Raw genomic sequence first — 25,090 nt, forward strand, 5'->3', positions numbered from 1 at the left:
CAGCCGTGCTGGAATGCGGTTCTCCATGGCTGAAGGGCAAAGGTTTCTGGTGCCACGAGGCAGGTGTGTGAAGCCCTGCCTGGCTCCATGAAACGTAGTACGCTATTGTGGGGATGCAATTTGATTGCCTGCACCTTTAACATTATCGGGCGCTGGACCAGAGGGCAGCAAACGAGCAGAGAGGTTTTCCTGTTCGAATGGTTTGGAATTTGAAAATACAAATCTGATCCCCCAAGTAGAAAGGTTACATGCGGGATTACAAATGGTAAAAGGGGGGGGGGGGGGGGGAGGCTGGAGGGCCAGTCCAAGGCATGCAGCAGAACGAACTAACGTCTCGGAGAATTTTAAAAAAAAATAAAATTCGCCGTGTCATATGGAATTATGAGGCTGACTTATCTCAGACCGTGAGCACGCAGTCGCTGAAATGACTATCATGCAGGAACCAACCCGTGGCCGTGAGGGTAGTTGCCAGGTCAGGAGTGAAGCGTAGGCTTTGTGTTCACCGTGTGCCACTTGTGAGATGCCTGTCAAGCACCGCTTTCGTGTGGCAAAACGTGCACATAGCACGCATTCGAATTGTCCGACATGAGCTGCTACTCTCGCGTTGTTGAGCCTGTACTCCGATGCACAGATTCCTAGGAAGCGAATTGGGGATTATTGACTATGTTGGCCGCAAGAGGTAAAAAAGAAGTACGACATGACGGCTAGCTTATCGATCCCCGCATACTTTGGCCACTCCATGCTTCGCTCAATGCGAATCTAGCACGTGGCGGATGTGTCTAAATCTCTGTCACAACTGATCACGAGTTCACCCTTTTCGTGCTTCGCTATCGGTGGCGTGGAGCTCGTGGCAGGATCCCAGAATGGAAAGCGTGCGGCGGTTTGGGCTGCATTTGGTGTATGACGGATTGGTACTTGCGTCCGTGGAAGGGGAGGTTGCTCGTTCACTCCGGGAGGGCTTGGCTTCCAGGCAACGCGATGGCGCCATTTTCCATACAGCTAAGTGCACATTCCAGATCGTCCCAGACGTCGACAAGAAGTTGGGTCATGCGCTATTCTGGATCCAATAACCAGGATCCCATGTGGTCGTCTTGAGCCATCTCCAGCTGGCTTTCGAAAGGGATGATCGAAATTAGGACTAGTCGAACACATGATTGCAGACAACCACGGTTGTAGTAATCTCTGACCTCGTTGATGCAGGAACCGCTAACCAGCCAGAGACAGGATATATAACTTTGACGTTTAGGTTGTCTGTGTTGATCGTGTCCGATTCGACGTTGAAGTTAGAACGCGGAAGAAGAACACCGCAGAGTTTCATAATACAGCGAACGGAGTTTACTCCAGCCGTTGTGAGCCACGAAACAATCTGTTCAGAAGGTGAAGCGTATCTATCCGGCGGGTATGAATATGATCGAAAAGGAAGCAGGCGGAAACCATACAACCTAAGGTCGTGGTTTGAGTGATGGGGCATTCAACCCTGACTCGTTTCATCATAACGGCTTCGATGGCACAAGGCATCAATTAGAAATCATTTTTCGACGATCAGAGGTGAGAAGCTATTCTTCGCCGCACACTGAGGGGTCGAAGTAGTGAACAGAAAGCGGCACGAGTTGTGGCATTTAGAAGGATTCTCCTCGCATGACCCTTGCGTCGATTGGTTGCTCCGCTATGCAAAAAAAAAAAAAAAAAAAAAAAAGCTCCGGAATGTCTGTGATCTATTATCAGAATGTCGCTCAGCGAAAACGCCGAATTGGTTGAGATCGCGGAGCTGATCTTTCGCCTATGAGATCCACATTTGTGTTTGGAAATTTAAGTAGTCCTGACATGCACGTCTGAGCAGCAATCAGCATAAACTCACCCGTACTACTGCTCACGTCATGCATAGAACATCATCTTTCGTGCAGCAACCATGGCCGATCAGAGCTGTCGACGTTTTCCACATGCGGCCCTTTAGCTGCTTTCGACTTGGGTTGCAGGCAGCGTGGCAACTTCAGGCCGTGTTCATGGAGTGCGCGAAAACGCTGCAGGGTTGAATGGGTCAGGTGACGATGCCCATGATTTGAATTTCGGATCTCTTCCGAGACCTACGGTTCGGCGATTGCAATCGACTGCGTCTGATTGTCGACAGCAAAAAGGAAATGCAAAAGCGTCCATAAGTTAGGTCGCCCGAAATCTGGGGACGAAGGCTGAGAGGCGTTTCCAGATTTGGCAAGCCTCGGCAAAATGCAACGACGTGGGGACAGACACGGCTCTGCCATGCGGTGCATTGTGTAGTAAGGATGAGTTCCCAAACTTTCGAACGACCTCAATTGCGATTCTGTGGAAAACATCTTCAAACATCACGAGCTCCAAGATGGATATCAATACGCTGTTTAACGTCAAGGTGATCTCGCTAACATGCTCTGTCCTTGATGATTGCTGATTTACGTCTCAAAGGACAAAGTCGTCCTCGTCACAGGTGGTGCAAAGGGTATAGGCCGTATGATCTCAGAAGGCTTTGTTCGCAACGGCGCGAAAGTGTACATCTCCTCTCGCGATGCGAAGGCGTGTCAGCAAGCATGCGATGAGCTTAATGCGACGGGTCCTGGAAGGGCCTTCTCTATTCCAGCCAACTTCTACGATGAGAAGGACTGCAAGAAACTTGCCGCGGAGCTATCGAAGCGCGAGTCGGCGCTTCATGTCCTAGTGAACAACTCTGGGTCGAACTGGGCCGAACCTTATGATGTGTACCCTGACAGCGCCTGGGATCGTGTGCTTACCCTGAACCTGAAAAGAGTGTTCACCATCACTCAGTTGCTTACACCGCTGTTGGAGAAGGGACAAAAGGAAGGAGATCCCGCAAGAGTCATCAACATCGGTAGCATCGACGGTCTCAGAGTGCCCAGACTGGAGACGTTTGCGTATTCGGCATCCAAAGCCGGACTGCATCACCTGTCCAGGGTTCTTGCCTCCCACCTCGGTGAGAGGAACATTACGTCCAATACGATTGCTTGCGGCCCATTCAGGTCAAAAATGATGAAGGCGACCCTAGAGAAGTTTGAAGAATCCATTAAAGAGGGCATTCCACTGCATCGGATCGGCTCACCTGAGGATGTAGCCGGTACGTGTTTGTTCTTGTCGAGCAGAGCCGGATCTTATGTCAACGGTGCAACGATTACACTAGACGGCGGAAGCATCCTGAGTACGAAGCTCTAGACCTTAGGACGATCTCAAGTCCAACGTCTAGCGTCAACCGCAGCACGCAAAACTATAGACTGTGTAATAAAATGTCAAACTGTATGCCAGCTTGAAAAAGCAGTTCTCTTTCACAAAGTCTCCTTGACAGGGAGAAAGTGCACAAGATAGTTTGGTCGTGAATTCTGTCATTAAATTCGTGACACAAGGGACTCGATCCCTTCAACACGGATGCCAAAAGAAAAGGTTCTCACGTGTAGATACTCTCTGTGTACGCGTTGACTTGCAAGCCCTTCTCAGCCATCTCGGCATCGCACAAGAAATCCAAAGGCATCCAGACCAAGTGACCTTTGATGCGATCAAGCTGCTGCTTGATCTCCGCCAGGGGCCTACTTTTATCAATAAGGTGACCCTGCTTGTGTCCTTTCCCATCGTTGAGATTCGGCATCCAATCCTTGTAATCATCAAATGTTCGGACTGTTATTTTTCCGCATCATTAGCCATCTTAACGAGTAACTTGCTTGTGGAGATATCACTCACTGCTGTTGTCCGGATCAGCGTGGAACAAGTCCCTGAAAACTTCCGTGTTGACATCTGCTTGCCGCGTCCACATATCCCAGACCTCATCGCTCAGCGGATCAGCCACAAAGTCGAAATGCTCGTCCTCGAGCAGATCATTTGGGCAATCTCCCGGAGGTTGCGCGTTGGGATCATTTGATGCATCGAGCGGCTGGGGAGGAATCAAGCCCAGATGCTCGCGCCACAGCATTCTGCGTAGGGTTGCTGCATGATGACCGGCCTTATACGGCTTTCCATCCATTGTAGACTCGAGGACTTTGGTGTCTTCCATCACAATGCTAAGTTCCGAGTCGTGGAAACCTAATTGTGAGCGGTCGTTAATGTTGCTGCTACCGACGATCACGATTCGGTCATCGACAATCAAGCATTTGCCATGAATGTATAATTCCTCTTGGAAGAAACCGTCCTTCTCTAGCTCCTCGTCGTCTCCCGGGAATGGTTCCTCGCTTACTTTTGGCTGACCATGTAGCGCGCTTTTGGCGATCGAGTCTGCAGAAACTTGATTATCTGCATTCTCTCCACCCGCAGATTCACGATGAGCTTCAAATTTTCTCTTCTGATCTACTGCCCTCTCTTTTTCTTCATCGCCTGAGTCGTTAGCCTGCGAATCGGCTTGTGAGGACAATTCAGCACTGTCATGGATACCAGTTCCCATAATCTCTTCTGCTTGAGCACGCTGCACGTCTTGATATTTAAGCCCCGATATCTCTTCCTGCTTTTGCATAGCCGGCGTTTTATTCAGTCGGTCATATGAGCGCAGGTTGAAAACGAAGATGTGCTTCGTCGGATCCACGCCCTCCTTTCGAATCTGCTCGTAGATGGAGTGCTCGCCTCGCAGGATTGATTTATACTGGTAATCCATGATGGCTCTTGTTCCCTTAGCCGCATCCTGTCGAAGGTCCCCTGCAAATCCCGGGATTGCTGGAATCAAGATAATGACTCTGAACTTACGGCCCTCCCGCCCAGCTCGAACAACTGCATCTACTATAGCACGGCCAATGACGTTGTGTATTGGTGCCTGGTTGTCGCCAGTAGCAGTAACTGTTTTTTCTATGAGTAAATATAAAAAATAGAAAGGGCATTATCGTACTCACTAAAAAATTGATTCTCGATGTACACATAATGTTCTGCGTTTCTGATGACTTCGCAATACGCATTCTGGATGCTATGCTCAGTCAAGATGCCACTGCTCCAGTCCGCGCTGCTTCGCACAAGCTGTGCATGCACGGTACCCCTGTTCTCCAAATTCTTTGAGCTCAGAGGTGACAGAGGGTGCTTGATATACTCGCCCACGGGGTACTTTGGACGTTGCACGGCAACAAGATCTTCATCTTCTCCTTCACGATTTTCGAGACAAAGCCAGTCATAACGTTTGTCGCGTTTGTACTTGTCACGCTTGCAAAAATTCCATCTGAGAACAAAGTGCTCGGCAATATCATAGACGCAGGGCCCAATGACGCCCATGGCTACATCATGCCACGGCATACGACCGTACTCTGTTTTGGAGAGCTCGTTTGACTTCCAATCTTCCACGCTTTGGAAATCCATGATGCGATTGTTGTTGAAGTCTTGTCCTGGGAAAACTTCATGCTGTACGCCTGCAGGGTGCACGTCAGCGAGAGGATGTTGCCAGTGATCCCACCGGCCGAAGCAAAGATCCAAGCCGCCGATAAAAGCAACCTCATAGTCGATGACGATGAACTTTTCGTGATGTGCCCAGTAAAATGTCATGTCTCCCATGTTTTCGAAGACGTTGTGATCTGGATGTCTCATCACGCGAATGTTGTCACGGCCCTTCTCTCCCTCTTTGATGAGCCCATCCATCAGCGCCCGTTTCGTGTGCTGACTGTTGCAAGTTATCGCAGCTTCGACTTCTTTATATACAACGATGTAAATTTTAACGCCGTCTTGTGCTTTGCGCTTCAGGATCTGATCGAGACGCCATTCCTGGTTGAAGTAAGGAGGACGACGCATGAACAGTTCCGGACTCAGCCACCAGTCGGCGATATATATTGTTTCTTTTGCACGATCCAGGGCGACAGAAACGGCCCAGAAATAGTCCCTACCGTCAACATACCACTTAATGTCGTTCCCATCTCGTTCAGGAGCAAACGAGTTGAAGCGATGGCTCTCGGCAATGCGACTGCGCTTTTCGTCTGTCCTCTTTTCGTGCTCCTCGTCATGGCGGTGATTGGGATTGACCAAGTTGGCAAATTTGCCGATCTTGTGCTTGAAATGGGAAGCCCCGATTTTTATATCATAGAGGCTTGTTTGTTTGAGTTTCTCCCGCAAGTGTGGAAACGGATGCTCTAGCTTTTCCTTGAGAATATGGGTTTTTTGGTGCCTCGTCTCCGGGCCGGGTGAAGTAGTCATCTTATAAGATAGCCAAAGGAATCAGTCAGCCTTGGGTTGGTTGGAAATCTGTCTACTAGGAGCGCAGCGCGTCCTTTTCTCATGCGACGAGCAATATTGAAGCGGGGCTGAATGTAGATGCTGCTTCTGCCAAATTATAGCCAGCAATAAATGCCCAGGTAGCGATTGACGTACGAGAAACCTGCTGCCTTTCTGAGAAGGCCGTTACGGGCTACTCCTCGTTTGCGGAGTGTTCACCGTTCTACCTCCAATTGCGGCTGGTGAAGGAACGACGTTAAGACGTCATGGTGCATGCATGGAGGACAATCCCAGTCTACCCGCTACAGACTACCCTCTTTAGCGAGGACAAGCATTCAAGAAAGCTTCAGGCAAACTAAGAGAACGTGGTTTTACTGGCCACTAGAAGATCATCGATCCATCTTGCAGCCGATGGTAAATTACAAGCAGTTCACCGGATTGCAGATCATTCTCGCGAATGTGGTGGATGTGTGTTTAAAGCATCACCTGCAAAAGATACATACCTACGGAGTTGACAACACGCTGGTTATACAATAGCTGGGATTGAGTTACAAGACGAAAATAATGCGATTTTGGCCAACTGATATCTTGCATTCTTTTTCATTTCAAGACCTGCTGCTTGACTGTACCGATAGCTCTACTTGTGAAAATAAACCCATGTTTTGAAGCTGGTGACGAGCAGCGAAACCATCCGATTCTATCGTATTGACAGCTATTGCTTGATACTTGGTTCTGAGCCAAATCTTACGTTGTTTCAAAATCTTGATCCTTCGACTTCTTTCGTTGCAACAGAATGGGTATAACATATCGATGCCTGCGCAACTTGTGGCGTCTTCGTCTCCAATTGTATCAACTCATCTTGTTCCTGTTTCTTATCAAATTCCATAAAAAACTTTTCACTTGAATCCTAGACAAGCGCTTTCTTCAGGAATGGCGCGAAGAATGGAGTGGGTACAAATGGGGCAAAATGCAAATTGCGGCTGTTCCTGAGCATGGTACAAGCTGTGCTGAACTCTGACGTCAACACGTGGCGCAGTCTTTGGATCTCGAAACTCAGCGTGGCTCCACCAGCTACCAGCACCATCATCATCATCAATTTTTGGGTACGACGGATAATCTCTTCTTAGATTCTTCAAGTACTGACATCTTGCTCTCCGGAAATTCAGTACGGATAATCGAGGTGCAGATTCGAAGAACTCCTGCACCGAACCATGGACCGATAGCAAAATTCTCGCTGTACACATTCTATTGGCGCATCATCATTAGGCGACAATGCGATTCTTTCTTCTTCCCATTTCCACACGCCGTACACTCATATACTGTGAACGCGCAAAGCCGCCGCCCGGACAGAAGCCCTCGATTCAGGATAGGATAGTCAGCAAGGCAAACGAGACATGGCTATCATTCGAAAAGGCAGACGGTGGTTGGAAAAAGACTCTCACAACATATGGCAACAAAGTGTTCAGGCGCATTCCCTATGAAGAATGGGGATTGAAGACAATACCTCCATTGTCAAACAAAAGGAAGGAACTTGAGCTTAGTCAACAAGAGAAGGTTGAAGTGCTGTTCCCGAGTTTATTTCTGAAGGAAAGCAAAGTGCTTGAGACATGTCGACAGCTTGCCGTGGAGAGACAACAACTGCATCGAAAAAGGATGATATACAGCGCGATTGGTGCTCCTTTGACTTTACCGTTCGCCCTCGTCCCAATAATACCAAATATTCCTGGATTTTATCTTTTGTTCCGAGCATGGAGTCACTGGAAAGGTACAGAGCTAGAATCCGAGCGATGGGGAGAAAATTTTTGCTGACAAGAACTCGCAGCATTACGTGGAGCACAGCATCTTGAATTTCTTGTCAAGAATAACCTCCTTATACCTTCACCGTCAACGGCGATGGACGAGGTATATACGGCTGGTCTGATGTATCCGACTCGTCAAATGTCACGCGTCGCTCGGCGTCCCACGCGCGAACAGGGCGAAGCAGTCGCGGAGATTATTAAAACACAAACAAACGGTGGCGTGGAAGATGTGATGCTGCTCCAGAAATGGAACGGAAAGCTGCTGGCTGAAGAGTTCAAGTTGCCGGCTATGGAAGTCGAGATTGAGCGTGCGGTCGAGCAGGTTGAGCAAAGTATCAAAGCCAAGGAGGAACTGATTGAGGAAAAAAAGCAAATCGAGAAGGCAACGAGACCAGAGGGTGTGTCGGAACTAGAGGCAGAGGAGAAGGTCGAGGCAGAAATGAAGAGCAGCAGGGAAACAAGTAAATCATGAGATTTAGGCTTGACGAGAACAGATGAGGCACGGTTCGAGATTCCAGGCATGTGGTATATCGGTATATCTGGCATGCTAATGGGTTGCGTAGATATACAGCACAATCATGAAATCACTTCTCAACATGGCACAAGTTTGACCTATTGTCTTAACAATAGCCGACTTCGAGATAGAAAAAAAATGGAGTCAAAATTTTGTCGTAATCAGAGCTTGTTTATGCCTGAAAGCACAAGCAGCGTTCAGTGTATTGTCTAGGTTTTGGGGGCAGATAAATCTTCGGCGCTATCACACCGCGACTATCTTATCAAACGCCGATTCAGAAATAGCTTGAGTCTGTAGCTACGTCTATTATTGGTTGAAACTCGTTAGCACTAGAGCATGAAGAATTTCTTCTTTTTCAGCACATGAATGGGGTGACAAGGCTATTTCAGGATTGGAACGAGGATTGTCGTGCGGCGAGCGGGATATGAAAGGCCGAATGACGGGGTTCTGCGCGGAAGCTCCCAAACCACGATTTAACTTCGCGCTTGAGTTTCTTACAGTCTGCTCTGTAGCAATGCTCCTCAAGCATACGTGATCTTAGTTTTAGGAGATTATGTCTAATATGGATTTAGAAACAGTTGATGTCGTCATCGTTGGCAGTGGAAATGCAGGCCTCTCTGCTGCTGCGTCAGCGAAAGAGCACGGCGCACGAGGTGTAGTGGTGCTCGAGAAAGCGCCAGAGTCTTGGGCAGGTGGAAACTCGACGTTTACAGCTGGCGCATATCGAACGGTGTTTTCAGGTCTCCACGATGTGCTTCCACTGGTCAACAATGTCCCGCACGATATGATAGACAAGATTGATATGGAACCATATACAAAGAATGATTTCTTGCGCGACCTGAATCGAATGTGTAATAACCGTAGCGATCCGGAATTAGCGAAGACACTTGTTGAGGAGAGCAACGAGACGACAAAGTGGCTACATAAAAACGGAATCAGATTCCAACTCAGCTTTAATCGCCAGGCCTACGAGATCAACGGACGACAGAAATTCTGGGGTGGTATGGTGCTGAAGGTCGAAGACGGTGGCAAAGGTTTGATCAAGCAGCACCTAGAAAATTGCAGGCGACTCGGAGTAGATGTTCGTTACGATAGCTCGGTCGTAGAGCTGTCCTTGGACGAGAGAGGATCCGTTAAGGGTGTTTCGATAAAGCGGACTGACGGGACGACATATACACTTCTTTCTCGCAGTATAATCCTTTGTGCTGGTGGATTTGAGGCGAACCCACAGATGCGAGTCCAGCATCTTGGCCCAAATTGGGAACTGGCCTATGTTCGAGGTACCCCATACAATACGGGAGACATGCTTAGACTGGCGATAGATGAGGTGGGCGCTATGCCCACGGGTGACTGGTCTGGCTGTCATTCCACGTGCTGGGACTTCAACGCTCCTATGAATGCTGGAGACCAAAGACTCACGAACCAATTCACCAAATCAGGATATCCCCTCGGTTTGATGTTTAATATCAAGGGCTTGCGATTTGTCGATGAAGGGGAAGACATGAGGAATTACACGTATGCCAAGTTTGGGAAAGCGATCCTGCAGCAGCCCGACGGCATTGCCTTCCAAGTTTGGGATGCAGAGGGAGCCGCTTGGCTTAGAAAGGAAGAGTACGGCGAGGACGTGGTGGAGAGACTAACTGCAGAATCTCTTGAAGATCTCGCGAAGAAGCTGAGGGAAAAGGGCATGCGCGATGAAAGGGCGTTTCTAAGGAGTATTCAGGAATACAACGAAGCGGTGACGACATTTCAGAAGGAGAATCCTGATAAGAGTTGGAATCCCTCAGAGAAGGACGGACTTTCCACTGTCACTTCGAACGGTGGGCTTGCTCTTGGTCCTAACAAGACGAACTGGGCCACTCCTATTATCAAGCCGCCGTTCCTTGCGGTCAAGATCACGTGCGGCATCACATTCACGTTCGGCGGGCTGAAGGCGGATGCACACACAGGCGCAGTAATCAGACTCGTAGACAAGCAGCCCATTGAGGGCCTGTTCGTTGCTGGCGAAATGCTGGGAGGCATCTTCTATGACAACTATCCTGGCGGGAGTGGGTTGACTGCCGGGGCCGTATTTGGGCGCAGAGCAGGACGAGAGGCGGCCAAGCTAGCAAAGGCAAAGCAAATAACGGTATGCTGAGAGAAACGATCGCTGACGATCCTGGTGTGTGGTTTTCTCCCCAGTCAGACGGCTTTCACCTTCGGTTCAGGCCGAGGGCGTCACGTGCAGACGGCGGCCTGGGGTTTTCGTACCGTTCGTTTTTGCCGTTTTCTTCCCTGTGAGTTTCCCCGTCCCACTCCAGTCTGCCAACCTTGCTGACCCACCACCACTAGAGGTTTTCTTCCGACTCGGACGGTAGGAAAGTTTCCGCGTTGCACAATGCAGACATGACCGACCACAAGACCTCTCGTTCAAGATCCAAAGCCGCCTGTCAGTTTTGTCGCGCGCGCAAACTCAAGTGCGACAACCTCGAGCCAACGTGCAGCGCTTGCAAGGCGAGAAATATCCGGTGTGAATACGTGATCCGAGCGCCGGCGCCGAGGCCCAGCAATGCCGCCATACATGCGCTGCAGAACGAGGTCGCGAGATTGCGGCGGTTGTTGGAGCAGGCGAACGTAAAAATCGAGGACGGTTTCGATCATGACGGCGACGCCGGAACCGTCGATGGAAGTCCGCGGCCGTCATCGAGTTCACATGCCCAGGCTTTGACGAGCCCGGTCTACAGTGACACCACACATAGTGTGCGAAGGCCAAGCGAAGCGGAGCAAATGTTCGATCCACAGCTTCAGAGTATGGATGGAAGTGGACGTATAAAGCAGTCAGCCTATACCCATCATTATCCGGTACGTCCTCGGTTTTGATCACTCCTAACATACATACGCATATACATGTTGCGAGACCTTCTGTATCATGTGGGAACATTTATATACTAGGTGTTTGATATTTTCTTTTTTTTTAAACGCTTCTGGCACTCAAAATGATGCCTTACTATTGTCGCTGGAAACTCTTTTCAAGCACCCAGTGACCTCCTTGACTGCACAGCTGAGGACACAAATTAACGCTTTTCCTCTATAAACAGCCAGATCATTCGAGTCCGCGATGGCAGGAGTCCAGACACATAGATCCCGTTACTTCAAACTTAGACGAAACTACAAAGAGTGCTCTGCGATCCCAGCTGGTTGCATTTTCAGCAAGACAACGTGCGTTATTTATTCCTGGACACAAGTCTCAACACTCACTTTAGACTTAGGCCAAATTGAAGCGCTGCCTCTAAGTAGTCAGTCCTACGACTATGATGGCTGGGATGCTGATCTGGTTAATCATCTGTTGAACATCCATTGGAACCGCCAGCACCATAACCTACTTATTATCTACCGACCACTGTTCATGCGCGACTGGGCAAGCGGGGGCCCTTACTTCTCGAAGCTTCTTCTGAACGCTATCTTGTTTGCATCTGCGAAGTTTTCTCCTCGAGACGAGCTCCGGAAGTCTCCGGAGCTCGCCCACACAGCTGGCTTCGCATTTCGGGAGCGTTTTAAAACCCTGCTGGGAGCGGAAATGGACGACAGCAAAATCACGACAATCCAAGCATTAATTACCCTTGCGAGCAGTCTGTTTGCAATTGAGACATCTGCGAAGTCAACGGCTTGGCTTTATTCTGGGATTGCATTCCGGATGATCATTGATTTGGGCCTCAACGTGGATGGTGTTGAGCTTTTGAAGCACAACAAGATTTCTCCGGAGGAACTTGAATGCAGGCGCCGAGTGTTCTGGGGGGCGTTTGTGTTTGACAAGATCCACTCGATGTATTATGGACGACCAGTGACTCTGCAGGAATCTAGCGTGCAAGTGCCGATTGAGTTTCTGGATGATTATGAGGAGTTAGAGCAATGGTATCCGCTAGAGGCGTTAAATACCGTTAGTGCTGACTACCCGCTGCCTTCGCATCGCGGCGGACCGTCGTACAGCGTTACTACATTCTCCGCGCACTGCAGAATCAGCGTAATATTGGGCCGCATTTTAACGGAGTTCTATGCTGAAAATGTGTATTGCCACCGAGCACACGTGGCAACGACTCAGCAACCTAATCAAGTTCATACGATGGAGGTGTTGGATGAGTTGCTTGCACGATTTAACAATGAATTGAAGGATGAAATACGTTACGAGCCTTGGGCGACGGGTGAGCCAGTAAATCTCAACACAGTCCCTACCCCGACCGTTTTGAGCATGCTGTGAGTTTAAAGTCACGAAAATCACGTCTTTCCACTGACCCCGCCATCAGCTGCATGTATCACCTTTGTGTGATCCTTTTGCATCGCCCATTTTTCACAAGAGGTCATCTTTACGATGAAAACGAAGCCCCGCAGTCATTGATGAAGTGTGCCGTGACTGCGATGCGTGTCTCTCACCTTGTCACGATATATAAGCACGCTTTCACTGGACGAAGGATGCCATACTTTATCGCGTATTCTTCCTACGTCGCTGTTGCGATTCTGATGCGTATCAATGCATTCCTCGAAGCAGGCAGCAATGTCCATAAATGTCTGCAGCACGGACTTAACGTGCTTGCTGATAGTGAGCGCGTTAACGCTGGGCTCAAGCGTGCTGGTTATGTTATTAGCAAGCTCTTGTTTGCTGTCGCACGAACAGGGCCTAATCCTTTTCCACCCAGCGACACTATGCCTCCACCTTGGGGCGAAGTCCTCACAGACAATGTTCACCTAGACCAAAACATCATACCAAAAATCATTGCCACCTTTTCCGCAACTTCACCTGATGCAGCGGCGGAACAAAGTCAGCTCGAGGTTCACCCGAATGAGCCTGGTCTAGGTGGTCACAGACAGGACAGTGCGGCGAGTGGTAAAGGCTCATGGGATATCGATTCCGACGGCACGGCTGCACAGCTACTGACATCGATGCGCACCAACACTCCGGCTCATTCGGCGGTTGCTACACCCAAACCTCATCCGCTTCCATTACCAGAGACACCTGCTCCTTTCCCTGATATCGTGTTCGGGCTTCACAGCGACGAGGCTTTCCTGCAATCCTGGCCGGACTTTAACAGTGATCTCGAAGCAATGCTTTGGATGCCTGGATTAATCACAAATGGGCCGCCTCCAGCTTCGTAAGGGAACACGCATTTCAGGTATACTACGTTCTTAAGATACAAGACATCAAGAGGTTATCCCAATCTTACATCTTCACGGGGAAAAAAAAAAGTTACGCCGCCTTGATCATCGGTGGTCTAACATACTTCATGCCAGTCACAATGTCACCAAACTTCGCTTGGTAGAGATCGTACATATAAGTCGACCTTCCTGCCCACTGTGGGTGCTTGCCGGTCTTGGGGAACGCCTTCTTCCCGAGGGTAACATATGTGCTGGTAAGCTTGAAAAAAGAAGGGCCTTCAGCAGGCTCTTTCCCTTTCTCTATCGTGGGCACAACGGAGGACACGCCTTGCCTCTCCATTCTTTTAACGATACGAACGAACATCTGAGCGGCGGTATCGGCGCCCAACGTCCATGCAGCATCAACATAGCCAATTCCGTATGCGGCATTTGGCAAATCTTGGAACATCATGTTCTTCCAGATGAACTTGTCATTGTTAATCTTATATGGATTGCCATCGACCGTTATGTCAATGTTTCCGCCGAACTGTATTTTCAAGCCAGTGGCTTGCACCTGAATCGTCGGTCAGCATTGTTGGTTCAAGTTTTGGGGGAAAAGAGTTTGTACTAACAATGATGTCTGGCTTCAAGACCTGGCCGTCCGTCAACCTGATCGAGTCCTCTGTCACCTGCTCGATGACGCCTGTGACAACGCTCGCTTTCTTTTGGCGCACAGCTTCGAAGAAATCGCTATTTGGGCAAAAACACATTCTCTGCTCCCACGGCGCATACCTTGGCTTGAAATGTGGATCATGACTGACTTCGGGCGGGAGCTCAGCGACTGTGAGGGTGCGCAGAAGCTTGGTCATGTAATTCGGGAAGAATTTGCACATCTTGACCATAAAGAAGCCAAACCACAGCCACTTCCAACGAATAACAGTGTGTGCCCACGTTTTGGGTAGCCATCTGCGGATGAATACCTCGACGCTGTCTTCGCTAGCTGCGCTCAAGAGATAGTTCGGCGAGCGTTGCAGCATGATGACATGCTTTGCCTTTTCTGCCATTGCGGGAACGACGGTGACAGCGGTAGCACCTGACCCTATAACGACGACGTTTTTGTCTGTGTAGTCTAGCGTCGGATCGTAGAACTGTGCTTGCACCAATGGCCCCTTGAAGTTCTCGATGCCTGGGATGTAAGTCTTCAGGGGCTCCTTGTAGTCCTGTTCGTTGTCAAGTTAGTAGCTTCTCAATGTGTGGGAGGGATAGTGGCTTTCGCAATGTCAAAACCTACATAATATCCCGCACCAAACAACAAGAATCGAGACTTAAACGCAGTCTCTTTTTCTCCATTGATCCTCACGCCCAGCTTCCAATTCTGATCAGGCGACGACCATTTTGCGGTCTCGACCATGTGGTGGAAGCGGATCTTCTTATCGATACCGTACATGGCAGCACTTTCCCGCATATAAGGTAAGATCAGCTCTGCCTCCGCGATCGCCTTTGGCTGCATCCATGGTCGCCAAGGGAAGCCAAACGTGTACAGGTCGGAGTCCGATCGAATGCCTGGGTACTTGAAGTAGGACCACGTCCCGCCGATTTCATGTCTGCCTTCGAGAACGACGTAGGTCAGGTGTGGAAGGCGTTCTTGCAACCTGTAGGCGAAGTTTATGCCCGTGATGCCGGCGCCTATGATGATGACGTCGAAAACATTTTCCGGAGGCACGTCCATCGCTGCGAAACAAGGTGTCTCGATCGCGCGTGCTTCAACAATCACGCAGGCGGACCACGGCGAGGTTAAATGACGAGACCTTCTCGACGCTTTTTTGGGTTTCCCTTGGCGTCTCTGTCACAGGGGTGGGGGGCTGTTACTTTGCGATGGGCGTGGGGTAAAACAAAGGACTGAGAGAGAACGAAGAAGAGCGAGCAGAAACAAAGAACAAACGCAAACTATGCGGAGAAGAGCAGACAAGTCAAGAGGGACGGGAGAGAGATTTTTTTTTGGTTCTCTATTCTTAACTTCGAGCAAGCGATCAATCAGGATCAGAAAGTTAAATCATAAGATATGCTACGGGGACTTAGGCACGGTGACCACAGACGCATGTGGCCCTGCAGACCGGACGTTCCCCTGCCTGGCCCCAAGTTAGCGCCAGATTCCGGCGGCCGTCGCGGCGGGCACTCCGCATAACCTCCCCGTTCTCCGGTTTGGCGGCGGCTTGCTTGTGGGGTAGACCTTCGCTGACATCCGGATCTAGTCATAATCGTCGATGTAAGCCCCTGGAGACATCAATCCGCTATCTGTGCCATCTCGCAGCGCCCGATGGCGTGATGTCAGGCCGTTCTCGAGAGCGGGGGTCTCCAGCTGATGTCGCTGACGCGCTGAGGCTCTTGGTGGCGAGATTTCAACCGCTTCCTCCCCCAACCCCCCCGGCCTGTTCGCGTGGATTGAGAAAAATCTCGTGGCTTTGCGCTGTCTTCCTCGGTGGTCGGACCGGTCTCAGGATAATGTGTGGAGCATCAGACTCCATGGATAGATTAAGAACGTGCTGACGAGTATTTCCCTGTCTCTTTGGAGCTCTGCTCGCATTTACTTCTTCACACGTGGATGTATCGCCTAGTGCTGTCTAAAAAGACAGGCATCCAGAAATCGCGTGTTTTGTTTACGCCGTTGGTTTCCACGCGTGTATGAAATCACCAGGCTCTCGTGTTAAAGCTGTCCTCCTTAGATCCATACATATTAACTCGGCACAAGATCTTACGGCAGGACGTACACGGCAAGCCGTGCAATTCGAAATCAGGCGCATTGGAATGATCAGGAAGGTAGTTGGGAACAGATTATATTCACTAGCTTTTCAGCTGGCTTGTCGCTGATCGTCGTGTACTTGTATTTCCTGGTTGATCAAGCAACGTGGGTCTACGAGCCCCCCCACGGCCCTGTCTTGGCGTCCAGCCCGTTGGTTAACAGCTGTATACCCTTTTCACACGCGATCTTTATGCGTATAGGTTTATGCACGTGTGCTCTGCTATCTGAGCACCTCGATGACAAGCCAAAGGTGTCTTGCCTAAACAAATGCCTCGGCAAGCGGACCAGAATTTTGGCAGATGACTTGCGACGACGCTTTTCAACAGGAGCTGCTTGGAGAACTCTCAGCTCTATGCCAGCCGCGCGGACACCCCTCTCTGATCGCTACTTCATGTTGGACTTGTTCGCACGTATTAAACGTGGAAAAGAGTTTGGTCACTAGGCAACAAAGTCTGTGATCTGAGGGGCCCCCAAAGCGTAGGTTGACTTTACAATCATTGCTTCTCCTCGGTGTTAGCAATTCTGCAACTGAATCGTTAAAGGGCATATTCGTGCTTAACATATAAACGTCAAATTTTCTTTTCGCTTAAAGGATATATCGAGGAGTGATACTTGAAAAGGGCAGTGCATGTGAATAGCAAGAAAAAAGGGATTTTTTTTGGCCTTGTTTTTTGAACTGTCAAAAACGGAGGAACCAAACTGTGCCACATGCCAGAACTATGAGGAAGAAAGGATGCCTTTCTTCGACGTTCCTAATGTGCCCTGGTGAGTTCCGACGGGTCACAAAAGCGGCGAGCCTGATACGACGCCTTTCCCCTCAGTTGATGTTGTGCGCAGGTCGTGAATCTAATGTGACTAGGAGACGACATCTGAAATAATCAAGCCGTGTATTTCACAAGAATTTTTTTCAGGCTTTGAATTTGGAAACGCGTCCACGAATGCCTGGAGAGACCGATGTCGAGTCCGGCAACGAGGCATTTGACCCCGTGTAGCTTCTTGGACCATTGGGACGTGCATAGATTTATTGTTAGCAGTCTAGCGATTGACAAGCTCACTATGACAAGGGTTTCCAACACGAGGCCATGCCTGTAATAGCAGTAAGATTGGAATACAAAGAGCAGATTACCGGCGACATTTTGTTGTTTGTGCTTTTTCATTCTGCAGATGAGGATGGGCGGTTGCTTTTACGATGAGGCGCGAAACGATCCTTTGACGTCCTTATGTTGAGGTTGTCAGTGGTGACGAATATGCCCCAACAGTCGCTCGACGAGATGGAAATTACGTCCGTCTATCGATTTCAAGTCTCTTTCTGGCTCTCGCTTCGCAGAATATTTGCACAAGCCCTACGGTAGAGCGCCAGCACCATGCTACTGTGGCTTGTGATCTGCTCCTGCGGGTGAACAAGATGAACCGAGGCGGTTTGTGACTCAGAAATGAGGTGTACAAGCGTACTGTCGGTCAAGCATAGATGATGAGTCGAGTACTCAATGAAATGTTTCTGTTGACTGGAGGAAGGGCAAGCATTCGAGAAGCAGTGATGACCTTTGCCTTGCGTTGGGAGATACAAGTATATAGTGGTAGGAAACACGACGGTCGGGTCAATAGCTCCGGAGGCGTTCCAGGCTCCATCATTGATCGCTGTGCGAGGTGCCAGGTGACAAGAGGCTCCCGCTGCTGGCGTGGCCGTCTAATTATAGGACGGAGCTATGGACAGTCCGTCCCTCGCTACTTGTATGTGGCCGGCAGCGGCCGCGTTTAGTGGTCTGGTCACAGCAGGAAAGAAAATCAAGTCGCGACGAGAATGGAAGGAGATGAGGAGGGCGGCGATGACGACGCCTGCGATGGCGAATGAACGACGTGGGTGGAATCGTGCTTGATAGCTCTCACACGGAGCAGCCATCATGCCTCAGCCTTCCACGCGTGAAACCGGCAAAGGACAAGAGCCATATCCATGCGCCAATCCCAAATCGAATGCTCGCGGCGGAACGGGACAGTCGAGGCTTCTGCAGTCTCCACACGGGAGCAGCACCAAGTATATGATCTCTCGACCATTCCGCGTTGAGGACGTTGGCGCTGCCCGTGCAGTGTTTCTTGTCTCGACTAATCTTTCACGTTGTGCTCAGGGCGCCGGTCGGTCCAGATCAGAGCCAGACTTTGGGGCAGAGACTGAAGGCGGCGAAGAGATAGAACCGGGCTGGCGCGAACGAGCAGCAGCAGCGAGAGCAGCGAAGACGCCGTCGTCTGTTTGGCAGAACCCCGCGGCAGAGACAAGCGAGCAGGGGAACAAAGAGCCCACTGAAGTTACCACGCTGTGCGCTGAACGTACAGCTACGACCACCACCACCTCCTCTTCCTCCTCCTCCTCCTCCTCCTTCACCACCACCACCACCAAAAGCGCCTCCGCCGCAGTCTCTTCCTCTTTAAGCAACGGCCCCACCGCCCTACGCCAGTCGCAACATACCCCTCCAATCATTGCCACATCTGCGCTACCTGAAGACGTCGTCGTCCTTTCTGCAGTTCCCATCGGCACACTATTTTTGATCCTCCCAAGCCTTTCGACCTCCGACGTTGCTCCCTTCCTCCTCTCGGGGTTGGGCGTTAAGGCGGCTGTGGGCCCGCATTGGCAAGCGAGAAAGCGCCACAGCAATCATTGTGGTGAACTGCATGCCGTTGGTTTGACGCGCCAGCAAGAGGCGCTTAATCATAGTCCGATTGGCATCCTCCACCACGTCGCCAAATACGTACACTCCTATGCCCACCAAAGCAGTGTTGGCTGCTGTCTGAAGCAAAAGAGAAAACGAAAAACAGGTCCTCGTTTTCCATTACCCTTCCTTTTCCACTCGAAACAAAGCGCACCGTCTTGGTCATCCCCATTCGCACAAAACCCCCCCCCCCCCAAAACACATCCTGTTTCCCCCACCATCTCAGTGCCGCAGATCGTTGAGCTGCCTCTGATATTCGAACCCTGCTGTCGGTACCGCACAAGCACACGTAATACCCTCTCTAGCATTATCGCTCCCACACAGATTTTGCATACATTGTTCGCTAGGCTTTAGGGCAGCGGGGCACAGCAGCAAACATGACTGACCCCTTTGCCCCCAAGTCTATGAAGAGGAAGAACCTGAAGGGTCTGGCTCTGAATGCTCCACCTCCACGATCGGCAACACCTTCGGCGGGAGATGCGCAGGTCCCTGGTGCCATCGGCAACCACGGTCGGGCCGATACACTGGAGATTGGTGTCGAGTTCCAGCTGGACCTGCGGGCGGAGGATTTGATCGTGCTCAAGGAGTTGGGCCATGGCAATGGCGGGACTGTCAGCAAGGTGCAGCATTCGGCCACCAAGGTCATCATGGCTAGGAAGGTAAGACGAGATCAAAGAGCGGCAACACACTCGTCGAAAAAAAATCCGCGAAGCTGACAGGTACGTTTTACGGCGATAGATTATCCACGTCGAAGCGAACAAGGAAGTGCGAAAGCGAATAGTGCGCGAGCTGAAGATCATGCACGAATGCAATTCGCCGTACATCGTCTCCTTCTACGGCGCCTTCATGAACGACACGGGCGATGTCATTATGTGTATGGAATACATGGATGTCGGGTAGGTCTCTCCTTCTAATTTGCTTGCAGTACACGTAGAGGAAAGTGCAGATACTGACCCGTCTCGTCCAGCTCGCTCGACTCCATCTCAAGAAACTTTGGACCTGTCCGTGTCGATGTTCTGGGTAAGATCGCAGAAGCTGTGCTTGGCGGTCTTACCTATCTCTACAAAACGCACAAGATCATGCATCGCGACCTCAAGCCCTCCAACATCCTCGTCAACTCCAAGGGCAACATCAAGCTCTGCGATTTCGGTGTCTCCTCCGAACTCGAGGGCTCTGTGGCGGACACTTTCGTTGGTACGGGCACATACATGGCCCCGGAGAGAATCCAGGGAGCGCAATACACAATCAAGTCCGACGTGTGGAGTTTTGGGCTGACTCTGATGGAGCTTGCCATCGGCAAGTTCCCCTTTAGCAGCGACAGTGCGGATGACGCTGGAGGGCCCCAGGGCATCCTTGATCTTCTCTCCCAGATCGTACTCGAGCCTCCGCCAAAGCTGCCCAAGAGCGATGCCTTCCCCCTCATCCTGGAACAGATTGTCGACAAATGCTTAACGAAAGATCCAAACTTGAGACCGACACCGGAGGAGCTCTATGTATGTCATCTTGTGATACCAATACATCAGATATCTCTGCGAAGCGATACTGACTTGATACACACAGGAATCCGACCCTTTCATCCAAGCCGCAAAACGCACACCAGTTGACCTCCCTGCATGGGCCGTGTCAATAATGGTCCAGAACAATCGTAAATCGCACCTTGTTCAACCGCAAGACTCGCCATCAGCCAGCGACCTGCCCCGCGTAAACGGCTCGTCCGGTTCGTCGCAGGCGCAGACTCCAACTTTTGCAGACATGGACCAGCAGATGTCAGGTTTGAGCATCAACCCAGAATCTGGCCGGCCATATCCCGCAAGAACGAGCAGCGCAACCAACGTGAGGAACCAGAGGGCTCCACCTGGTGGACCGTTGCCTCATCTGCCGAGGAAGGACGGGCAGCAATTCTAAGTAATTTTCATGGCTGTTGACGACTGTTAAGTTAGACGAGGGGGGTGAATCCTTATCATAAGCTCTTTCTCCAGCATACAAACTTATCACAATTATTGTTTTTGACCGTCATCTGCCTCGTCCTCCTCATCCTCGACGCCTGCTTATTTTTATTTTTTGAGCCGTGCCATGCGGCTAGGTGTTAACACTCCAGTTGGTGGCTGGGTAGCGCAAAGAAAAAAAAACTTATTCGTTACGAGATTTACTTGCATGGAACGCGGCGTTTTCTTCTACACACGAACACATTTGGCTAAGATTGGTACATTGGAGAAGGTAGGAGAGGAAGGGAGGCTCCAGTTTGTACGTGGCCATCTGCAGGTGGCGCCGTGTTAGATCCCTTTTGTGAAGGATGTATCTTGTTTTATATAGCCATACGCAAAAAGGGCCAAATGACAACGTCGTTCACAAGAGAATTTAGGGAAAGCAACAACGGTGCAGTCTCATGCCAAGACGAGCCTCTTCGAAGCGTAGACATTGTGATTCTTATCTTCTCCTTTCGCCCGCCCTTCTTCATATGGGCTGGAATTCGTGCGAGTCTTCACCGAACTTTAAGGGCTTCAAGAATCTTGGCAATTTGTGCGAAGTGACCCGGACCTCATAGTCGCGCCGATCTCGCGGTCTGCAGAGACTCGACACCCAAAAAAAAAACTAATGACACGCTCTGCCACTTCACAAACGGACCAGACAAACGCGGAATCATTGTCTGCTACGTCAGCAGAAATTCTATATGAGATGCGCAAAGACGCTCACTAGGCTTGATGCCAGCGTCTCTCATCTCGTCTACCACAGACTGCGTCGCGGTCGACCATCGCTTCTGCGTCTGGACAGCGGGTTCACAGCGTCATATTCGAGCATGGCCTCGACTCCTGGTACCGATTATGGCAATTGGAGCCATGAAGATCTCATCAAGCGCGTGACGCAGCTTGAGAGTGAGCTTAAAGCGCAGCAGGAAAGGTACGAAAGGACGTTTGGGCTCCCTTTTCGTCCTCGACTCCCCTTGCCCCTTCTCACCAGCCGTTGCGCGATTCGAGGTCCGCGTTTTGCTGACAATCGCTTGGCCCGACAGGTTGACGTCCCTGCTGCCCCAGCCGGCAGCCGAGCCTGCACCGGCGGCGGAGGTCACGACGGCAAAGAAGAAGACGAAGAAGCACACGCCCTTCGACCCGTCCAAGTACACGACGCGCTACATCGCGCTCAAGTTCGCGTACCTGGGCGCGCGCTACAACGGCTTTGAGCACCACATCGGCAACGCGACGCCGCTTCCCACCATCGAGGAAGAGCTGTGGAAGGCGCTCGTGAAGACGCGCCTGATCTTCCCGCCGAGCCTGTACGGCGAGGACGGAGCGCCCCTCCTGAGCGGCAAGGCGGGCGTCGAGGAGGTCGAGCGGCTGCCTGCGGGCGTGGTGGGCGACTGGACGGGATGCGAGTATTCGAAATGTGGGAGGACGGACAGGGGAGTGAGTGCCTTTGGGCAGGTAATTGGTCTTAGGGTTAGGAGTGCGAGACCGAAGGAAAAAGTCAAGAAGGCGAAGAAAGAGAAGGATGAGGAGGTCGAGGCGGCGAACGTTGGTGAAGGCAAAGACTCAACTGACGCACTTGGTGCGATGACTACTCTACCCGGAAGTGCCCAGGAGGATTCCGGCCACAGCTATCATAACATGGAAGGAGTTGAAGAAAGGGAGGGTGAAGTGGAAGATGATAAGCCGCCGCGCTTTGATCCTGTCAAGGACGAGCTTCCCTACCTCGTCCTCCTCAATCGCGTCCTCCCGCCCGACATTCGCGTTCTTGCCTGGTGCCCTAACACACCGCCAAACTTCGATGCCCGCTTCTCGTGCAAAGAGCGCAAGTACCGTTATTTTTTCACCTCGCCTGCCTTCCTTCCATTGCCTGGTGCCGCCGGCATCTCGCCCAGGACGAGTGGCCGCGAGGGCTGGCTTGACATCGACGCCATGAGAGAGGCGGCGAGCTACCTCGTCGGAACGCACGACTTCAGAAATCTTTGCAAGGTCGACCCTTCGAAGCAGCTGACGAGCTTCACGAGACGGATCACGGATGCGAGGATTGTGGAAGTGGGAGAGGTTGGTGGTCTGGACTTTGTGAAGATGGCCCACCTCACGGATACCGCGTTCAGCGAGGAGGGAAAGAGGGTGCCGGCATCCAAAGGTATGCGATTGTTTTCGTTCGACGTGCAAGGATCCGCGTTTCTGTGGCATCAGGTACGTTGCATGGTGGCCATCCTGTTCCTTGTAGGCCAAGGTCTAGAAAAACCCTCCGTGGTCAAGGAGCTGCTCGACGTGAAGAAAAACCCGTGCAAGCCGCACTACGAGATGGCTTCAGACCAACCTCTCGTGCTGTGGGACTGCATGTTTAGCGCAGACCCGGACAAAGGCCGTTTCAATGAGGAAGACAGACAGCAGTCGAAAGGCTACGTGGACCGGGGCGTCGGTGAAGATGAGCTCGAGTGGGTGTATGCCGCCGATTCTGGTCCGGGCACGAGTAATCAAGTTAAGTGGGGACCTTTGGGCTTGATGACGGACCTTTGGAAAGGTTGGCGGAAGGCAAAGATGGACGAGGTGTTGGCTGCACAGCTGTTGGATATGGTCTCTACTCAGGGACGGAACGACGGTGTCGACAGCCGCGGTCCCGTGCCAGCACCTGACCGTTCTGGCAAAGAAAACCAGAGAGTGTTTGAAGGTCACGACAGTGCGCTGCCGCGAGGAAAATACGTACCGGTCATGCAGAGACCATTGATGGAGCCTGTCGAGGTCATCAATGCCAAATGGGCGGCGCGAAAGGGCAGGCCGCCAAGATTTGCGTCTAGTGTCGCTGATGACGGCCGTGATTAAGTACTGCGATGTGAATGCGCGTCTCTATGTTTTGGGCTCGTAAAGACACGAGCGTGCGCCGCGCCAGACTTTTTCGATGATGTTGAGTGACGGCAGTAGGTTCTGGATACATCTAGTTAGAACACATAGACGTCGTAATATGAGGAAAGGTAACATACTGGGAAGACCACAACCACGTCTTGTTCTCCTTCCACTACGATTGCGAGATAGAAGCGCACCTCCAAGCCTTTGAAGGCTTCGTGAATGAAAATGTCTTGGATCGAAGTCGTGGGGATAAACCGAGTCGAGCTCGTGGACAGGAACGTTGCTGACGAGCTGGTCGTTTGGATTCCCAATCCCCTCAGCACGAGAAGCGATTCCTCTGCACGACATGCTTAGTCTCTTTCTCGCTCACACCGAAAGATGGCGTGGATAACCCCTACCTCTATATCCTTTCCACGCACAGAGCCACAGCACGGCAAGAGAGGCGGGCACCAGATACACGGTCGGCACCCGGCCGACGAGATTCAAGCACGACCGGCCGAGCCTGGAGTCGCGCAGCTCGTTTTCCAGGCCGGGCCATTGGAAGCCCGGGTAGACGGAGATCCACTTCAACCAGGAGGCCAGGACGACGAGTGACGCGACGACGATGCGTGCCGCCAGGGTCGAATAGTGCAGCAGGCGCGCCGGAACCGTCGTCAGGGGCGCCCGCGTCGAGACCGTGTACAGCACCGTCGCCGGCGTCGGGCGGTAAATCTGCAGGTTGCAGGTCGGCACCGGCATTATTTCCTGGCCGGCAAATCCGGTAGACGATAGATCTGCTTTCAGAGATGAGCCTCGCCCTCGCCTTCGCCTTCTGGCGCTCCTCGAACGTTTTCGCGGCAAGCGATTGACAGTGTGCATTTCTGCGGCATGTTGACTTCGGGGCGGGATTGCGCGGTCGATAAAATGGACTGAATCCGCTGTACCACTTCGCTTGGCGTGTGCCTGCGCTTGAAGCAGAAAGTAACTTCGGTTCGTGAACGTTCTACATTTTGAGCATGCTTATGAGAAGAAAATTGTAGTGTTGCTTTTTAACTCTTTATTCTAAATTCACAATGTTTTCTTCTTCTTTTTTGCATCTCAGAAGTTTCTATAGTGGCTTTGACCCATGATTGTACGCCTCGATGTGACCTTGCAAGACTTCGAGTCGACGCTCAAGGAGCGCATCTGCTAAGATACGTGATGGACTACGATAGGTTAGAGGCATTCATATT

At 51.1% G+C, this 25,090-nt stretch overlaps 9 protein-coding genes across 9 annotated transcripts; 6 read left to right on the forward strand and 3 right to left on the reverse strand.

Annotated features, from left to right (window-relative positions):
• Window positions 1–2,239: 2,239 nt before the first annotated feature.
• Window positions 2,240–3,294, forward strand: PV09_06354 (uncharacterized protein). The gene is made up of 2 exons (XM_016359985.1): window positions 2,240–2,383; window positions 2,437–3,294. The coding sequence occupies exons 1-2, from the start codon at window positions 2,354–2,356 to the stop codon at window positions 3,193–3,195; spliced, it is 789 nt and encodes a 262-aa protein (XP_016212067.1). The 5' UTR covers window positions 2,240–2,353; the 3' UTR covers window positions 3,196–3,294.
• Window positions 3,111–6,337, reverse strand: PV09_06355 (uncharacterized protein). Its single transcript, XM_016359986.1, has 3 exons — window positions 4,848–6,337; window positions 3,715–4,794; window positions 3,111–3,651 (listed from the first exon to the last, which is right to left on the reverse strand). Exons 1-3 carry the CDS (start codon window positions 6,124–6,126, stop codon window positions 3,425–3,427), a joined length of 2,586 nt encoding a protein of 861 aa, XP_016212068.1. The 5' UTR covers window positions 6,127–6,337; the 3' UTR covers window positions 3,111–3,424.
• An 851-nt stretch (window positions 6,338–7,188) lies between these two features.
• PV09_06356 (uncharacterized protein) lies at window positions 7,189–8,793 on the forward strand. The gene is made up of 2 exons (XM_016359987.1): window positions 7,189–7,909; window positions 7,967–8,793. The coding sequence occupies exons 1-2, from the start codon at window positions 7,417–7,419 to the stop codon at window positions 8,413–8,415; spliced, it is 942 nt and encodes a 313-aa protein (XP_016212069.1). The 5' UTR covers window positions 7,189–7,416; the 3' UTR covers window positions 8,416–8,793.
• A 165-nt stretch (window positions 8,794–8,958) lies between these two features.
• Window positions 8,959–10,613, forward strand: PV09_06357 (precorrin 3B synthase CobZ). The gene has a single exon (XM_016359988.1). It carries the CDS (start codon window positions 9,011–9,013, stop codon window positions 10,592–10,594), a length of 1,584 nt encoding a protein of 527 aa, XP_016212070.1. The 5' UTR covers window positions 8,959–9,010; the 3' UTR covers window positions 10,595–10,613.
• A 161-nt stretch (window positions 10,614–10,774) lies between these two features.
• PV09_06358 (uncharacterized protein) lies at window positions 10,775–14,898 on the forward strand. Its single transcript, XM_016359989.1, has 4 exons — window positions 10,775–11,298; window positions 11,535–11,655; window positions 11,706–12,687; window positions 12,738–14,898. The coding sequence occupies exons 1-4, from the start codon at window positions 10,843–10,845 to the stop codon at window positions 13,582–13,584; spliced, it is 2,406 nt and encodes an 801-aa protein (XP_016212071.1). The 5' UTR covers window positions 10,775–10,842; the 3' UTR covers window positions 13,585–14,898.
• PV09_06359 (uncharacterized protein) lies at window positions 13,467–15,571 on the reverse strand. Its single transcript, XM_016359990.1, has 3 exons — window positions 14,855–15,571; window positions 14,196–14,783; window positions 13,467–14,137 (listed from the first exon to the last, which is right to left on the reverse strand). Exons 1-3 carry the CDS (start codon window positions 15,290–15,292, stop codon window positions 13,676–13,678), a joined length of 1,488 nt encoding a protein of 495 aa, XP_016212072.1. The 5' UTR covers window positions 15,293–15,571; the 3' UTR covers window positions 13,467–13,675.
• A 3,673-nt stretch (window positions 15,572–19,244) lies between these two features.
• PV09_06360 (uncharacterized protein) lies at window positions 19,245–21,433 on the forward strand. Its single transcript, XM_016359991.1, has 4 exons — window positions 19,245–19,724; window positions 19,804–19,961; window positions 20,033–20,558; window positions 20,626–21,433. The coding sequence occupies exons 1-4, from the start codon at window positions 19,443–19,445 to the stop codon at window positions 20,968–20,970; spliced, it is 1,311 nt and encodes a 436-aa protein (XP_016212073.1). The 5' UTR covers window positions 19,245–19,442; the 3' UTR covers window positions 20,971–21,433.
• Window positions 21,434–21,656: 223 nt separating this feature from the next.
• On the forward strand, window positions 21,657–24,019 carry PV09_06361 (tRNA pseudouridine(38-40) synthase). Its single transcript, XM_016359992.1, has 2 exons — window positions 21,657–21,963; window positions 22,076–24,019. The coding sequence occupies exons 1-2, from the start codon at window positions 21,737–21,739 to the stop codon at window positions 23,853–23,855; spliced, it is 2,007 nt and encodes a 668-aa protein (XP_016212074.1). The 5' UTR covers window positions 21,657–21,736; the 3' UTR covers window positions 23,856–24,019.
• On the reverse strand, window positions 22,581–24,713 carry PV09_06362 (uncharacterized protein). The gene is made up of 3 exons (XM_016359993.1): window positions 24,278–24,713; window positions 24,014–24,216; window positions 22,581–23,957 (listed from the first exon to the last, which is right to left on the reverse strand). The coding sequence occupies exons 1-3, from the start codon at window positions 24,615–24,617 to the stop codon at window positions 23,880–23,882; spliced, it is 621 nt and encodes a 206-aa protein (XP_016212075.1). The 5' UTR covers window positions 24,618–24,713; the 3' UTR covers window positions 22,581–23,879.
• Between the last annotated feature and the right edge of the window lie 377 nt (window positions 24,714–25,090).

The sequence above is a fragment of the Verruconis gallopava genome (assembly GCF_000836295.1).
Source record: "Verruconis gallopava strain CBS 43764 unplaced genomic scaffold supercont1.22, whole genome shotgun sequence".
NCBI lineage: Eukaryota > Fungi > Ascomycota > Dothideomycetes > Venturiales > Sympoventuriaceae > Verruconis > Verruconis gallopava.

Coding starts and splice junctions, on each gene's coding strand:
- PV09_06360 (XM_016359991.1), top strand. CDS start 19,443: ATGACTGACCCCTTTGCCCCCAAGTCTATGAAGAGGAAGAACCTGAAG. Junction 19,962..20,032: donor ATGGAATACATGGATGTCGG/GTAGGTCTCTCC, acceptor CGTCTCGTCCAG/CTCGCTCGACTCCATCTCAA. Junction 20,559..20,625: donor CGACACCGGAGGAGCTCTAT/GTATGTCATCTT, acceptor TGATACACACAG/GAATCCGACCCTTTCATCCA.
- PV09_06358 (XM_016359989.1), top strand. CDS start 10,843: ATGACCGACCACAAGACCTCTCGTTCAAGATCCAAAGCCGCCTGTCAG. Junction 11,299..11,534: donor CCTATACCCATCATTATCCG/GTACGTCCTCGG, acceptor CTCTATAAACAG/CCAGATCATTCGAGTCCGCG. Junction 12,688..12,737: donor CCGACCGTTTTGAGCATGCT/GTGAGTTTAAAG, acceptor CCCCGCCATCAG/CTGCATGTATCACCTTTGTG.
- PV09_06362 (XM_016359993.1), bottom strand. CDS start 24,617: ATGCCGGTGCCGACCTGCAACCTGCAGATTTACCGCCCGACGCCGGCG. Junction 24,217..24,277: donor TGCGTGGAAAGGATATAGAG/GTAGGGGTTATC, acceptor CATGTCGTGCAG/AGGAATCGCTTCTCGTGCTG. Junction 23,958..24,013: donor ACGTGGTTGTGGTCTTCCCA/GTATGTTACCTT, acceptor AGATGTATCCAG/AACCTACTGCCGTCACTCAA.
- PV09_06359 (XM_016359990.1), bottom strand. CDS start 15,292: ATGGACGTGCCTCCGGAAAATGTTTTCGACGTCATCATCATAGGCGCC. Junction 14,784..14,854: donor TGTTTGGTGCGGGATATTAT/GTAGGTTTTGAC, acceptor GACAACGAACAG/GACTACAAGGAGCCCCTGAA. Junction 14,138..14,195: donor TCTTGAAGCCAGACATCATT/GTTAGTACAAAC, acceptor CCGACGATTCAG/GTGCAAGCCACTGGCTTGAA.
- PV09_06355 (XM_016359986.1), bottom strand. CDS start 6,126: ATGACTACTTCACCCGGCCCGGAGACGAGGCACCAAAAAACCCATATT. Junction 4,795..4,847: donor CATCGAGAATCAATTTTTTA/GTGAGTACGATA, acceptor TAGAAAAAACAG/TTACTGCTACTGGCGACAAC. Junction 3,652..3,714: donor CGCTGATCCGGACAACAGCA/GTGAGTGATATC, acceptor GAAAAATAACAG/TCCGAACATTTGATGATTAC.
- PV09_06361 (XM_016359992.1), top strand. CDS start 21,737: ATGAGATGCGCAAAGACGCTCACTAGGCTTGATGCCAGCGTCTCTCAT. Junction 21,964..22,075: donor CTTAAAGCGCAGCAGGAAAG/GTACGAAAGGAC, acceptor TTGGCCCGACAG/GTTGACGTCCCTGCTGCCCC.
- PV09_06357 (XM_016359988.1), top strand. CDS start 9,011: ATGTCTAATATGGATTTAGAAACAGTTGATGTCGTCATCGTTGGCAGT.
- PV09_06354 (XM_016359985.1), top strand. CDS start 2,354: ATGGATATCAATACGCTGTTTAACGTCAAG. Junction 2,384..2,436: donor ATACGCTGTTTAACGTCAAG/GTGATCTCGCTA, acceptor TACGTCTCAAAG/GACAAAGTCGTCCTCGTCAC.
- PV09_06356 (XM_016359987.1), top strand. CDS start 7,417: ATGCGATTCTTTCTTCTTCCCATTTCCACACGCCGTACACTCATATAC. Junction 7,910..7,966: donor AGCATGGAGTCACTGGAAAG/GTACAGAGCTAG, acceptor AAGAACTCGCAG/CATTACGTGGAGCACAGCAT.